Source organism: Polypterus senegalus, chromosome 18 (genome assembly GCF_016835505.1).
Source record: "Polypterus senegalus isolate Bchr_013 chromosome 18, ASM1683550v1, whole genome shotgun sequence".
Classification (NCBI taxonomy): Eukaryota; Metazoa; Chordata; class Cladistia; order Polypteriformes; family Polypteridae; genus Polypterus; species Polypterus senegalus.
Genome location: NC_053171.1, coordinates 77,753,582 through 77,770,309, shown reverse-complemented (window position 1 = coordinate 77,770,309; position 16,728 = coordinate 77,753,582). Strand labels below are relative to the sequence as shown.

The following is a 16,728-nucleotide window of genomic DNA, read 5'->3' as shown; positions in this document are numbered from 1 at the left end:
TCTGAAAACATTTACAGATACTAGAGGAATTGACTACTTGTAGGACATGATGAATGGGCCTTTCAAATGCCAAGAGACAGCTCTGCAAATCTCTCTGGCTGCTAAAGCCCTCATTTGATTTTCCAATTTACTCCTTTTAAATTTATCTTCCCACTAAAAATAAAAAGTGCTGATTTTTTTCCCTTGTGTGGTTCTGGTGGTGGTGTACAAGATGACTCCAAATGGTTACTCTGGCAGAACTAATCTGCTTACACCTGCTCTTCCTCACCTGACAAAGCATGGGTTTTCTAAGGCTTTCTCTAGTCTGATCATTAAACTGCACAGAGTGTGCCTTTAGCACCATGCGAAGGAGAGTAATTAGTATACTTGTCAAGCAAGGTAGAACGCTGCTTACCTCGCTTTTTTCCTTCAGCAGCTAATGAACTGCTCCTGGTCTCATTATTCAAAAACAAAAAGGCAGTACTTTGTATACTTTCACCAATTTACCATCTTTTTTTTTTAAAAAAAAAAAAAAAAAAGAGAGAGATCTTCAACTCATATGTAAAGTGACAAACCATTAATGCTAGATGGCTTAGTATAAAACCAAACACAATGGGAAACAGGATGTCACAAAATGAAACATTTGAAGACAATATACAAATAAAGTGCATTTGGAAAGGTTGATATTTAACTGCCTTGTTCTGTAAAATAAAAGGGTAGACTACACTTAAGTGGGAAATGTGTTTTTCAACAGTAATAAAAGAACTACAAACTTAATTCTCAACAAAGATGATGCCTTTTAATAGGCAACTCTTGCTTGTCCTTCAAATGTATACATAATCATTATGTGTTAAATTTGTCTTTTCACTGGTCACTTCACACACTAATATTTTGTTTAATAAGAATAATCAAGGAAGTTTTTCTATTTAGCCAATGCAAGTATAAAAAATTAGGTTTTTGAAAGTTGAAGCACTAAACTATCCATCCACTACCCACCCATCCCAAGCCAATCTTCAAAACTAGAATAATAATGTGAAATGACAACAATCTAACTAAACACAGAAAAGGATTTTATTGTTGTCTAACAAATCTGCACCCTCTATGAATGCCGAGGGGCTGCTTAATAGAAGGTAATGTAAAAAAGAATAGTCAATTTCTCATGACACACTGTAATATTGGTTTTATTGATTTTTTTCTCAATTTCTAGAAGCACATTATCATTATTTTGACAGTTTTATCATAATGTAATGAGCTTCGACTCATAAACTCAAAAGACAAGCAAGACTGGTATGTACTGTATGGTGCTACTTACCCTTTACTACTCTTTCCCACCCCATAATGCAATGCAATTTCATCCTGCAATTAAAGCTAAAACTGATCTCACATATTCCAAGAGCAGAATCAAGAAAGCCTGATTACTTCAGTAAATGAAAACTTTAGGTGGATATTCTTAATGTTTCAAAGCTCGTCTAAAGCTTTTAAAACATTCTGATGTCCATCTGATGCATTTGAATCATATCAAGTTCAAGCACATTATCAGATAATTCTCTACCTACTGTCAAGACATTAGGTGTCGAAGCATGAAGAGTCTTCCTATCCTATGAAGAATGTGTTAAAAGATATGAACAGCTCCGACCCAATACTATAATATTGACAAGCTGTGTGATGAAAAAGTGCTATGACAAGCTCAAGATGTACTAATCTTTGCTCCTCCCATTTTTCACTCTCTTGACATGCTGAGGCACATTAAGGATGTTGATATCATATTCAATACACAATGAAACTGCTTTTAATGTATTGATTTATTAATATACTCACACAAAAAGCTTTGTGCATGCCCTGTACCGTCTACTATAACCCTTTTACATGAGAAAAACAATTTAAAGAGCTGCATTGATTCAGTCAAAGTGATTGTACACATTATTCACTATTCCCAAAGGCAAGGATTTTTTTTTTAATGTAAAGAGAAAAGAGGGGGGGATAAAGGAGGACAGAAGAGTGAGAGAGAGAGAGTGGGAGACAAAAATAAAAACATAAAGAGAGGCAAAACGAAAAGCAGCTCATGAAAGAAGGGGCAATGTCCCTTATATAGAAATATATTGATCCCCATAGTCTACATAATGCAAAAAGTGTGGTTGGGGAAGGAATGATGGATGCTCCTGCCAATTGCACTGAACAAACCTGTTAGCTAATTGCCACCAAAGACAATTATCCTTGCATTGTTTCATAATGGAAACACATTACAAAACTCTAATATACACACAGGGAAATTTGATGATTTGACTGTGGAGCCATGTGCACAGAATTTCATTGCCAAAGGCCAGCCAGGTCACTGCTGTGAAGGGGTAGAAAGTGTCAGAATACAAGTCACTCTACAGCACAGTCTGTGTGGCTGGCGTACATGTCCTTAACACTGCCCTTAAACACAACGTTCTCTCTTCAAGAAATTCAACTACTGCAAATTTATTTTAGATTAACAAGAACAATCTCGCCATGCTCATATCTGTATAATGTGAGCCTCCCGCAAAGACTCCAGGATAAATATTTAATATAATGAAAGCTGATGCAAATAATTGCTGATTGAATCTTTCCAACAATTTAACAGCCATTAAAATCTGTCTCTTGGAAATATAAAAACACAAAATTAGTTGAATTATTATTCATTAAAATCATCTTTCTTACATTAGTTGAGTAAACACTGAGTACAATAAATCCTCCTTTCATTCATTTAAAAAAAAATTGAAAATGTAAGCTTTTAAAACTGTCAAACCTTCCAGGTTATCATCTGCTTGTTTTAGAGCACCAAAGTGTTGAGTTATTGAAGGTGTATCTATTTAACAATTCTTCAAAATGTACTACTGACATTAACAAATTAGACAAAATTAAAAAAAATTTTTATAAGCCACCTTCACAGCCTAGATGAGGATAATGAAGAGTGTGGGGCTTATATTATAAAGTCAATTCTAAAAAGACAAATACAAAAGCTATGGACATTTTACGCCTTTAAAATTTCTGTTCTGCTTCTGAAAGACTACCCACGTTAGTCGGCATGCAGACTACTATTTTGACAAGAACTGGATAGCACAGGGTCCAAAGCAATCAGAAGGTTGACTTTGACAAATGGCGGTGCTGCGGCGAAGTTGAAAATAACACACATCCACTTTAATCTCTTTCTTGATTAAATCGAAGCCCTACCATTCTGACATCATGTGATTTGCTCATGAAGCATCACTGCAGGTTACTTTAGAGGCTATGTCTATTGAAATGATATTGAATTTTTTTTCCTCCAAGTACTTAATTCTTTCAGATGAAATGCTAGAAAGGCAACACTGATCACCAAACCATATGCATAACAGCCAAGATTATGACAGAGAGGTGGGGGGGAATAGAGAATGATAAAAAAAAAAAAAAAAAAAAAAAACACAATTATGTTCAACTGAGCATTATTTTTACCAGGTACTGTCCTTTCTTATTAAAAATGAAGGAGAGAATTTATGCAGGGACTGCAATCGAAAAGCCTCATCTGTATCATGCCATTCTCAAATTCAAAAGGTAAACATTAGACTAGGTGATAAAAATGCAGAAGATGAAATTGTCTTTTTTACATGAGTCTAGGCAAATATTTATGGGGCAGTTGACAAACTCCTGCCTAGTAGAGAAGCCAGGACTGAGAGCAATTACTCTGATATTCATGACTCACTTTGAATATCACATTGAATATTACTCATAAATCTTTTACAAGCACGTCCCTGGAGCTCACTTAACAGCCAGTTTTAATCATGCAGTTGACACAGAGAAAATAACAAAATGTATTTTTTCCTGTGGCAAATTAATTTAGGCTTGCACCTTCTTTTGCTACAGCTTTTATTCTATGTATTTTGTTGTGTAGTTGCTTTTTATGCAATAATACCTGTTTTAGCTTCTAACATTCCAACGCAATGATAACATAACATTTTTGGATAAAAAAAAAATAAGTTTAATTTTGTACATCCACTTGAGCTTTACATAAAAAAATATTTCATTGACATTTTTCCTTGGAAAAAAAAAAGTGCTAAGCAGTTGAGTGAATTAAACCTTGAACATGTATAAACTAGAAGTAGCATGACGAAGATTTCAATAAAGTTACATGCTGTACCCAGTCAAAAAAACATTAGACTATATAAAATAATGAGAATTACCTTACCATTGGGAAAGAAAATGCATGAGTTTAAGGTTATGTTTTACATGCTCACATTGGTCATCATTAACTGTACTCACATGGTATACCATTCAGCTCTTGATAATGCCTCTCTAAGATGATGCGAGCCATAAGTGATGGGGCAAGGTCCACCTTTTGGGAAATAAAAACAGCCAGTGACTGCTTAAAAAGATAGATGCAAGAACACTGCCCTACAAAACGGCACTACAGTATGTTAAAGACACATTGATCAGGAATTCATTTTAAATATTTGGATAATTCAGAGCATCTCTTTAATTACAGAAATCCTTCAGCACTTCCAACTGAACAGTGAGTTAGCGAATGTGAATGTCTACAGAATGATTGTTATAAATGTAAAAAGTCTGAGAGTGCCACAAATGACTTATTCTATGTTAATTAATGGATGGATGGATGGATGGATAGATACTTTATTAATCCCAATGTTGACTTATGTTTATTTTTTATTGTGTCTTCTATTTTTCTATTCATTTTGTAAAGCACTTTGAGCTACATTTTCTTGTATGAAAATGTGCTATATAAATAAATGCTGATTGATTGATTGATTGATTAAGCACAGAATTATAATGCAATTTGCTACACAATGTCTCACTATAATTTTTTTTTAATTGTTTGACATATTCATATAAAATATGGAAGCTATTTTTCTATTGTTGCCTTAACTAGAGTCCACACTGACACTGAATTTCCCGTAATTTAACTTTTTTTTTTAATCTCAATAACATGAATTTCCAGTAATGCTACTAGCACAAACATCTTTCAACCAAAATTCTGTGGCAGCAAAATTTGTTATGCTCATAATTCTATATACAAGTCTCAGCCTTGCAAGTCTAAAGACATCTACAATTATTATGAATAAAGACAGTTTTCATCTTAATTAAAGTACATAGGTTTCTTTTGTTAAAAGGAAAAAAGAACTGTTCCTATGTAACCTGCAGCTCTTTTACATTTCAGCTATATCCTTGGATACCCTTAAATTCCCCAAGTAACAAGAGCTGTGCATTTTCAGTAACCCACATCAGAGCTGACACATGAAAAATGGTGAAATTACTGAAGGTAGTCCAGCCTGAATAAGGACTACCTTATTAGTTCAGGTACTTGCATCTCCCTAATTTTCATATTAATCATGTGTCCATCTCACTCAGAAATAAGACCATCATGCTTTACATCAGAATATAACATGTAAGTAAAATTTATAGGGCTTCAAATCCCACCTGAAAATAATTGCACTGAGAGACAACTAAGACTGGTTTTATTATCCCCTATGAAAATATTAAATAAACTATTCTTTGATTTTCATTTTTATGTATGTATAATCAAATGCTCTGTAAATGTATTTCTGACCTTCATGCAAAAGGCTGACACAGAATTAGAGTTGAAAACCTTATTTAAATTCTTATCAGATAAAACATCTATATGTAAGATTTAAACATTATTGTATTCCTCATCATTTTTATAGTTTTTCCCCTGTTGGAAATATATTGTCTCATAAAGTACAACCACTACATCAATTAACTGTCAGTAGACACATGAGTGCTTTGTTTAAATGTTAAGCAGCATATTAAAATGACAGTTAAATGGTTCAGGGACAGTAATCTGAAGGCTTATTTTAATTCTAAAAACGTCCCATATGTTGATTAAAATGAAAATCTGTTACAGGGTATTTTCAAATATAGATAAATTGTATCTGGGAATTCTAAAATTGGAGTCATTTCACTACAAATTTACACAGGCATAAATGCTTTTCTATATATAACGTGTATATGTATGTGTGTGTGTGTATTTAAACACACATATACATATATATACAGTACATACATACGCGCATATATATATATATATATATATATATACACATACACACACACACACATTCCATATCTACATCTATATCGATAGATATATATATATATATATATATATATATATATATATATATATATAGAGAGAGAGAGAGAGAGAGAGAGAGAGAGAGATACTTTATTTATATATACTGTATATATTACACATATACACACACACACACACACCTATACATACATACACATATATATACACATAGATATATATACATAATAATAATAATAAATAATAATACATTTTATTTATTTGTAGGCGCCTTTCTAAACCTTCAAGTATACAAACAACAGACAAAACAAAGATTATAAACAAAAGTAAAATACAAAAGTTAAAATCAGGAACAGCAATTGTAATCAAAGAGAAAAATGAGTTTTAAATGTAGATTTGAAAGGCGAAAATTATATATATATATATATATATACACACACACACACACACACACACACACACATATATATATGTGTGTGTATATATATATATATATACACACACACACACACACACACATATTCATATACATTATATACACACATTGAATATGGACACATATACACACTCTTTCATAAATATAAATATACATATGCACACACGTATACTATTTACAGGTAGTATCATTTTATTTTTATTGCATATGTATCTTACTATAGGACTATGAAATAATGGAAACAGTACTTGGTGTATATTTGACAAGCATTCTTTGTTATTTTACAATTACTTAAACACAAACATATACTTCTGAGGGGCAAAAAAAAAAACACACAATATGAGAAATTTCACATTTTTTAATTAGCATTGTTCAAAACCTTTCCTCTTATAAAAATAAGCTACCCGACGATCTGCAAATGATACTATTTTTATTTGTACTAAGGCAGTGAGTTAAGCTGCCTTTTGCACATTAACTATGTTATCGTAGTTTGCAGACCCTTCATAGCCCATTAAAGCCACTGAGTAACTGAATGTTAATTGTTCATTTGCTGACTACAGCAATGCACAAGAGACAGGAGCTGAGGGAGCCCATTCTTTCTTATTAATGTAATATGTAGAAGTTGCTGCTGCAACACTTAATGCTCACAGCAGCACCAAGCCATTTTTAATACAAACACTCATTTTCAAGCCCTCCCTTCTTATATATTCTTCTACAACACAACATTAAAACAGTATATACTCAAGGGTATGCTACTGTTAGCTGCATAGGCAGTTCTGGACTGCATCCAATGATGCTGTGTTACATATTTTACATCTACCAATAATAAAATAAAGGTTAACAAAATGCGTTTTAAGTACAACACTATTATCAGAAACTTTATCAGGCTGTCAACCTCAGTGAAAAGATGAAATTGAACAGTTCATATAAAAAAAGAACCTAACACTGATGTTTAGGGGAAAAAAAAAAACACACACACTTCCAAAATGATGACTACAAAACAATGAATGACTGTCGTCTCAAAAATCTCAGTTTCAATTTTATGAATGTAAGGGAAATTAAATAAATAAAATGTTATTGTATGAGCCAGGGTCTGTGGTTATAATGAAAAATTATAAAAAGTAGTCTTTAGTGATTAATAATGCGAACATAATATATAAAAATAAATTAGATTCATTGCTCAATGCATGTCTTCAAATATTTGAAGTATTAAAATTATAAAATGTCTCTTTAAGATGTGTTTTAAAAGGCAAAATAATTGAATATGTCATAACTTTATTATTACTTTTGTACTATAATCCAATAGATAAACAATTACCTTTGCTTACAATGTGATTTCAAATAGAGTATAAGCATGTTAAAGAAAAAAAAAAGAAAGAAAAAAGGCATTAACCAGATTACCTCATTGGCTAACTCCAAAAGGACAGGAGCAGCCTGATTGAGCTTCATCTCATTCAGATACCTAGTTAAAAAGACAGGATGAAAGAAAAAAAAGAGAGTCTGAGAGATAACAAAGCCAAACAGCATTGTAATGACAACAGTAGGCCAGCCTAGACATGCTTTTGTCCCTAATGACTTTGCCTTTCAGGCAGATGGTAGGTTCAACCTGGCAAAAGGAGGCAGATAATTTGGGACACACTTAAGGGTAAGTCAAAGTACACTATAAAATAAAGAAATAAATAAAAAGGAGAGGGATGGGAGCACGTTAAGATAATAATTAATGTTTATAAAATTCCAGTCCACAGACCGCATAAAGTGTTGTGCTTTATATTATAAATATATGGACTGTAACCAGCCAAAATTAAAAAAAAAAAAAAAAAATCAATAAAATTAGCATTTTGTTAATAAATACATATTAAGTGTAGATAACAGTTAAAAATATAGTAACTTTATTATAGCTTTCAAATGAACTAAAATTAGACAATTTCAAAATTGCACACCAATACATTTTTTATCTTAAAAAAGAACACAATAAAGGTTTCTTCTAACAAATCATCAGTTTGAACATATATATATATATATATATATATATATATATATATATATATATATATATATATATATATATATATATATATATATATACATAAACATTTCACTGCATAATAATGAATAATGCAAATCTAACAATACACAGTACATGCTGAACCATATCAGACACCCATATAATTAAAAATATACAATTATGCATAAGAATACGGAAGTTGTTTTTTTTTGAGACACCTTTTCCCAAAGCAGAGTCTCAGGGAGCCTAAGGTTGTCATATGCACAGGGTTCAAGGTGCCAGTCCCGGACAAGATGCCTTGGTGACCACAGGAAACCCTCTCAGTGGGTCAGTTAGCCTAATATTCACATTTGTGGGATGTCAGAGGAAATAGGTGGAGATGCATATAGACATCGGGAAAACATGAGAAACCTTGCATCTGGCGTTGTAAAGCAGCAGCGCTAACCATTATCCTACCACTATTTATATATAATTGCACGTATATGAAGACATGTAAGCAGGCATAGATGTGCGAGAGAAAACAAGGGAATGTTTTTTATAAACACACCTACACACTTTAAGCAGCTCTATAACCAAAATTTGCTCCAAAACTTTCAATTGCTTCAGTGTGTATTCACTTTTTTGTTCGTTTATGGACGCAGGCTTCTTACTTATATATACACAGTATATATAATTTATTTTCACACACACATACATGGCATCTTAGAAATGTTTGTATACATTGGGATTCCTGTCTCTGTGTTAAGTCCTGTGGTACCCTCTAGTGGGACAGGTGAGCCATACCTTTGATAGTAGTATTCAATAGCTTCAGCAGAGTGATGTTTTGCATGGTTCCTTTTAATACGTTTCTGCAATAATGATAAACAGTTAACGTTTTACATTTTAATTGCACACATTTGAAAATTAACTTCAACAGATGACACCTTTAAGCTAGCGCTAACTTGCACGTCATGCTAAGGTAGAGTTACTTTTAGTTCCTTATATAAAAGTGAGTTTAAAAGTAATATGCAAACATTGGATGGGTCAGTGTAATTGAAATGCCATATTTACCAAGGGCGATGAGGGTAGTGAAAACAACTTGTTCCATCTCAACCCCTGCATTAATTTAACCCTTGATTTGATGCTGACCTCTACCTCTCTGCTAGGTGTTTGCAATTCAATTGCAATTTTAACCAGGAAGAACACTGTTTAGAAATAATTTATTTAAAAACTACAAAAAGTAATTCCGCCGAGACATGCCACATGACTGACACCTGTCATCTCATGATAAATGACTCCATTTTCTGCCTCCTTTGCCTTCTGCCACTCCAGCAATGGTCATTTATCATCATCCCTGTCAGCCATGGAAAGCAGCAGTGACAGTGCAAGTCAGCAAACATTTAGCACATGGAACCATGCAACACAGGGAAATTATTATTGTCAGAATAATAATGGTTTAGCATAATTTATTACAGGTCCACCAAATAAGCAGAGGCTAGATGTTATTAGACAGATGGATGGGAAGGCTTGGCAGCCATCCACTGAGACTCAGGCAGTGCTTGATGTGGAAAGGGGAACATCCTCCAAACCAATCAGAAAGCTGGCAGTTCAATTACAAAGAAATAAAGGGACATTCATCATTCAATTAGGCACCTGTCAGCCTTCACAAAGGAGAAAACTTCTAACCTGGTACTCCAGGGAGAAGATGCTCAACAGAGTGGACTGCGATTGACTGGAACAAATAAAAGAAGGACAAAGTTAATTACTAGAGTGCATTGCAAAGAAACAAAAGAAGGAGGCAGCTTCAAAGCCAGGCCTGCTGCCCTGTAATCTAAAAGAACATGAAAACAAGTGTGGAAAAGTTGTTCCAGATGAACACCTCAGACAAAGGATTCCTGCTGCGAAGGTTGGAGTGGCTGAAAGTGAGGGGTAAGGGGAGAGAGACGAGTGAAAATAGAGGAAGAATTTTAGCCACACGCCAACATTTGCTGACATGCTGTTTGGATGTGCCCATTTCTGTTTACCACCTATGTAAGCCGTCTCACTAGCATGTACTCGAGTGAAAAAAGTAAAGGCAGCAAGGAAAACAAAGCAAATTCCTATTAATAATTGATGGGGTTCAATTCCATTAGCAGTTGGGAACATGCCACTCATTCATTGGGAACATATTGAAATTCATTTTGCTAGCAACGAGGGAACCTCTTCAGTAGCTGTCTCATATTCTGTAGAGAAAGTTAACTCTCTGTCATTGGCAGCATATGGGACCAGTGGAACATTCCCACTGAAACTGATGTGCTTTGAAAATGGAAACTTTCACGGCAGGAAGCTGAGATTCCCTGGAGTCGGTCAATTCCATGGGCTGCCATAAGCTACATTCATCTCAGGCTCCACTCAATGTCAGGCACCTGGCACTGAAGCAACCTGATAAACAGGCTTCTCAAATGGGAATTTTTCCTTCTTTCATTTGCAAATATTTAAAGCAAAGCATTGCTTTTTTGTGGGGGTGGGGAGAGAGGGATACATAAATGTTTAAATTAAGTCTATGGCATTGGACAGCTTATGAAACAACTACTCAAAGAACATTTTACAACATTCAAAATTAATTTGAATATCACTTTGCGTAGCTTAACGTGATGCATGTGTACTTTTCTTTGTCACAGAGAATTTTGCAGCAATTGAAAAATAAAACAGGATTTTGTTTTGACATGCTTTATTAAAAATACCTACCTCCAGATGTATAGAACCTTAATATGCATTAATCCAGAAATAATTTTCAATATATTGTTATCTGTGTGGGTTTATATGAGTGTACAAACACACACACACACACATGCATTCTTATACATATTATATTGCACTACCTTTCAAGATTAAATACTGTTTAACAGCTTCTGCCCAAAATACCGTTAGCTCTGAAAGAGCATCACTACACCTAGTAAATCTAACTGGGGTAGAGAATATGAGCCAAAGAAGTATCAAGTTTGAGCATGGGGCCATTGTCACATCTCACTTAAATATTGGGTTTGTGTATTAGGTGACTTAAGGAGTGTGGGCATCAGAAGAAATTCTGCAAAATGTCCGAAAAATCTGCTTGAAGAATAAAAGGCATAACTTATCAGAGAGAATTGTCAAGTATATGCACTGCTGTAAACATGCATCGTCATACTAACCAATATTTAAAAATCCTTTAATACACTACAGTACATGCATATACAAATCTAAGAATTTGACTCAATTCATTCTTACTAAACACACTTCCACTTAAGAGATCAGTTTGCTTTACAATGATTAGAAAGAGCACAGCATAAGAAAAACTCTTAAACATAAACACAAAACAACATTTAAACATAAACAGACACGCAGAAATATATATAAATATGCAAACACAAAAATAGCCTGTTTGGCCAGAACACATATTGATTACTGAATACACCACACAACCGCAGATTACTAGAAACACATAATTTTTGTTTATATCTGCTTACAAAAAGTTTGAGATTTATGGAATAATCAAAGTGGGGGAAAAAAGGATGGATACGTGAAATTAAGTGATTCATATTCATCGTTTTATCTAGATTTATTCAAGTAAAGCTGTGTTTCTGCCTTGCACTGAATATTGCTTTAAGTTGTAAATTGTTTTCAACATAAACTCCAAATATTCCCAAGCATGTCTAAAACTTTCTAAACTTCAGTGTTTCCAAGGGTAAAGATGTGCTTCATTTCAACAATACTAGTACGGTATTCTCCAATTTCTTACAAATAAAATTGCTTAAAAATACAAAATTGAATCTTTTTGTCAAATAAGCATCTGAAAACATCTTTACATTCCTAGTGCTGGGAGGAAAAATGTAATGTTTGTGTAGCTTAGTAAAGTCTGTATTGTTATTAGCGCTCACTGCCTATACAATTAAGCATACCTTTTTATTTAAAAGCACAATGCAGACCTTTTATAATACATGCACAATTGCAGATACTACACAGCATATATTTGATCATTCTGAGTCTTTAATAAGTTAAAATCTCTATATAAAAATTAAACTCAATAGATCTGAACATAATTAGAACTAGAAGAGTTAAAGATGAGCATGTCCACAACAAAGCACATGAAATATATATACACAATTAAAAATCTAATGTAGTACACTATTTATACTTTAACAGAAAAAAAAAATGAAAACTATTTGCCTGCTTTAATACAACACTTCATACCGAGACAATCAAAGTCATTCTTTACTAAGCCTAGTCAATAGTGACCCAACATCTAAATTGACTTGCCACCCAGACTGGATCAGCAAATACAGTAGAGGATAAAGGCTGGCTATTTCACGCCTTGCTAGGTAAATATAAAGTGTAATCATCCCTCTGATGCTCTGGTTTAACACAGTTCCACTACGCTCAAGAGGTCAAAGGTGCGCAGAGATCTAATTTTCTTGACACATGATCCCTGTGATCTTCCACTGGTCAGTTTAATCTGCTTAATCTTTTAATGTTTACCAAATATAATATGTAGCACTGACAAATGAGTTTAACATTAATGCCAAAACTGATTAAATGCTAATATTTGTATTTCTGCAATAGTTTGATATTAACATTATACACACACACACACACACATATAAATGTGTTCACACAATGTTAAAACTACTGCAGAATTACAAATATTAGAATTCAATCAATGTTTGTATTAATAATCAACTAATTTGTAAATGCTACAGAAAACTAACAAGAAACATCACAAGGAAATTTAAGTTTCTAAGTAGTTTCTAAGTAGCATATTGATCCTTAGTAAAGGATTTTTTCTTATTGGTTTGATATTACATTGTTATATCGTCAGTTTACAGAGTCATTGCAAACAATGTAAAATCCACCAATATTATTTTCTAATAATAAAATGCTGCAGTTAAGTGGTTGATGTGTATTAATAAACTCACACACATACAAAAAAAATTTAAAAAATCAAAGTACTTTGTATTGTACTGCAAGACAATTGCAGAAATGTCTACTAATTTTCTAGCTAGGGCTTGGCTGAGCAGTGCTTGGTGCTCCCCTCCCCCCTCATAACTGGGGAAAAAAAAAAGAGAAGGAATAGAAATTATAAGCTCATGTGGCATTACTAATTAATTAGTAGTATTACTTTCAAGGTAGATCTAGAAACTATTAATTATTTTTAAATCCCCTATTTACAAATAATTAATTATAAAAAAACAGCAGTAATTTGCCTAATGAAAGCCACCTGGCTAATGACATGTGTCTCATATGCTGAAACAGTAGTTAGCATTTGGATGAGTTAAATGTAGAAAGTGGTGCGTAACACTGGATTCTTCAGGGCATGAATGTAACTGAGGCATATCAAAATTGTTTTTTTTTTTTACTAATGACTTTGAAGATTTGAAAACATCGAAACATCAGCATTTTGTCACCAGAAGCCTAAAAATTACTACTTTATATGCTGGTTCAAATGAAAGTGTCCAGCTATGTGGGTTTTGTTAGCGTATGTAATATATTATTTACTAATAATTGGATAACATGGTGTGTTGTGTATACATACAGAATTTCCTGAGAAAACTGATTTTGAAAAAGTCCTATAAAACAATTAGTTAAGAGTAATTATACTATTTCATAAACACCACAAATGCATTTTAAGCAAAACTTTGCATATAAGGAATATGTTTGATAGTGTTTGTGGCTGGGTCTTCATTACTTCCTGTATTAGTAAACTCAATATATTGTATATGCAGCAGTTATTTTGTGTTCATGTGTGTACAAATTCCCAGAAGTTTTTATTGTGACTTTCCAGAGCAGGGCTAGTGAAACAATGAAAGTTAATAAGCATGACTGATTTTTCAGTGGTATTTATTTAGCACCACTAATTCCAGTCCACTGGAAGATATCGTCTAACCAAAAACATTCAATAAAACCATGAATTGGTATGCAAACAAGAAACGTAGCACCAGTTTGAAAGGTGGAAAATGTTTGCAGCCTCACTGACACAGAGTTCTGGGTTCAAACTCTTGGCCCAGTCAGCTTGAAACTGCTTGTGAGAGAGCTAGAAAAGGCAATCACATCAAAACTCATTAAGCTGTGAAATATGCAATATAGTATGAAATGAAAAACACATTTAATATTTAAATACACATTAAATTCTGTAATCCCAAAGACCCTATAATGCAAAAAACTATCAAAACTAAGCCTATTTGAAAAAGACACATTAGTTGTGCCAAAGATGAATGGCAAAATGAAGGTAATGTTTGCTTAGCAATTCCAAGAGGGAACACGACCTTCTTTAAAAGTTCTTTAAGATAACTTGATCTTAAAAGAAAAGCAGTGTTCAAGCAGAAAACATTATCAATTGAAATGTGTTGTAAGTGTAGCTCTTACTGTGCCATCCTCAATTCTGGCTAGCACCTTTCTTAGAATAAACTTTTCTCTAGCCAACATGAACAGTTATGCTACGGAGTAAATAGAAATTGAAACTGTAATCCAATAGTATATAATGGAGTATGTAGATTACCAGTAAACACTCACTTATAACAGCTATAGGTTTTTTATTTAAAAAAAATGAACAAATACAAAACTACCCTTATCTGAATATGGCCAGAAACTGGTAACATTGTAACCTTAATATAGTTGTTTACCTGGCAACAGGTAAATTTGATAGGTAAATATCAATAAACCAAAATGCCTCTAAATCCTATAACCAATCAATAGAACTCCAAACAAATATGGGGAGAACCTACAAATTCCCCACTGAATGCACCCGAACCAGGAATCAAGTCCAACCAATGTAAAGGGTCACCACAACATGCACTGTCAACGTCATAAACACTCTTTAGGGGGTGTGTGGGGAAGCAGGACTTTGGGCCTTAATCAGACTCCTTGTTTAAAGCCCACATCCACATGACATGTTAGGTTGACTAAAGTCTCAAAATTGGAGAAGTTGTACCCAAGGTGTCCAATTTAGCGTGGATGCTACCAAGACAGTCTATGGCACTCTACAACCCAAAAGACCTGGAAAAATTAGTTCAGTATATGAATAGATGCTTCTATGTTTTTTTTTTTATATTAAACAATACACTACACATACAAACAACACGATTGTCTTCCTAATAATTACTTATGAATGATTTGAAATCACTACAGGTATTTTCATCTGGCACCTCCTGACTAATTGGTACAAGAAAACCCCACAAATGATATACCGTTCAACTCATCTTGATGCAAGATATGCAGATTTTTGGGGTATCCCCCTTTTTTGTTCCTCTAAACTAAGGAAAGTACACCTTATGATAGAATACACCAATTAACCCAGCCACACAGGATGCACAAACCAGTGTGTTTCTTCGTGCCGGTCCCAAGACCGGATAAATGGGGAGGGTTACGTCAAGAAGGGCATCCGGTATAAAATTTTTGCCAGATCAATATGCGGACAACAATACAAATTTCAATACCGGATTGGTCGAGCCCCAGGTTAACAATGGCCGCCACCAGTACTGTTAGTCAACAGGGTGCTGGCGGAAATTGGGCTACTGTTGGCCAAAGAAGAATAATAAGAAGGAGAAGAGGGGGGGAGATGTGTCCGGAGGGGGGAGGAGAGGAGAAAGGTAAAGAGAGTGGAACTGAGCGTAGGAACTTTGAATGTTGACAGTATGACTGGTAAGGGGAGAGAGTTAGCAGATATGATGGAGAGAAGGAAAGTTGATATATTGTGCATGCAAGAGACTAAATGGAAGGGGAGTAAGGCCTGATGGATTGGTGATGGATTCAAATTGTTCTATCATGGTGTGGATGGGAGGAGAAATGTGGTAGGGGTTACTCTGGAGGAACATTATGTCAAAAGTGTTTTGGAGGTGAAAAGACTGTCAGACAGAGTAATGATTATGAAGCTGGAAATTGGAGGTGTAATGATGAATGTTGTTAGTGCATATGCCCCACAAGGTGGGTGTGCAATGGATGAGAAAGAATATTTTTGGAGTGAGATGGATAAAGTGATGAACAGTGTACCCAAGGGACAGAAAGTAGTGATTGGAGCGGAATTCAATGGACAAGTTGGTGAAGGGAACAGAGAAGATGAGGAGGTGATGGGTAGATATGATGTCAAGTAGAGGAATGAAGAAGGTCAGAAGATAGTGGATTTTGCCAAAAGGATGGACATGGCTGTGGTGAATACACATTTTAAGAAGAGGGAGGAACATAGGGTTATGTACAAGAGTGGAGAAAGATGCACACAGATAGATTACATCCTAAGCAGAAGAGACAATCTGAATG

At 34.0% G+C, this 16,728-nt stretch overlaps 1 protein-coding gene across 2 annotated transcripts in view; it reads right to left on the bottom strand.

Annotated features, from left to right (window-relative positions):
• The window catches only part of cdin1 (CDAN1 interacting nuclease 1), a 281,300-nt gene that overhangs the window by 214,801 nt on the left and 49,771 nt on the right, over positions 1-16,728 (bottom strand). For both annotated transcript variants that reach the window (XM_039741408.1, XM_039741407.1), the window contains exons 2-5: positions 10,150-10,195; positions 9,268-9,332; positions 7,881-7,941; positions 4,237-4,309 (exon numbers count right to left, since the gene is read on the bottom strand). In XM_039741408.1, the coding sequence (XP_039597342.1) occupies positions 4,237-4,309; positions 7,881-7,941; positions 9,268-9,332; positions 10,150-10,195 (245 nt within the window). The remainder of the gene's footprint in view (positions 1-4,236; positions 4,310-7,880; positions 7,942-9,267; positions 9,333-10,149; positions 10,196-16,728) is intronic.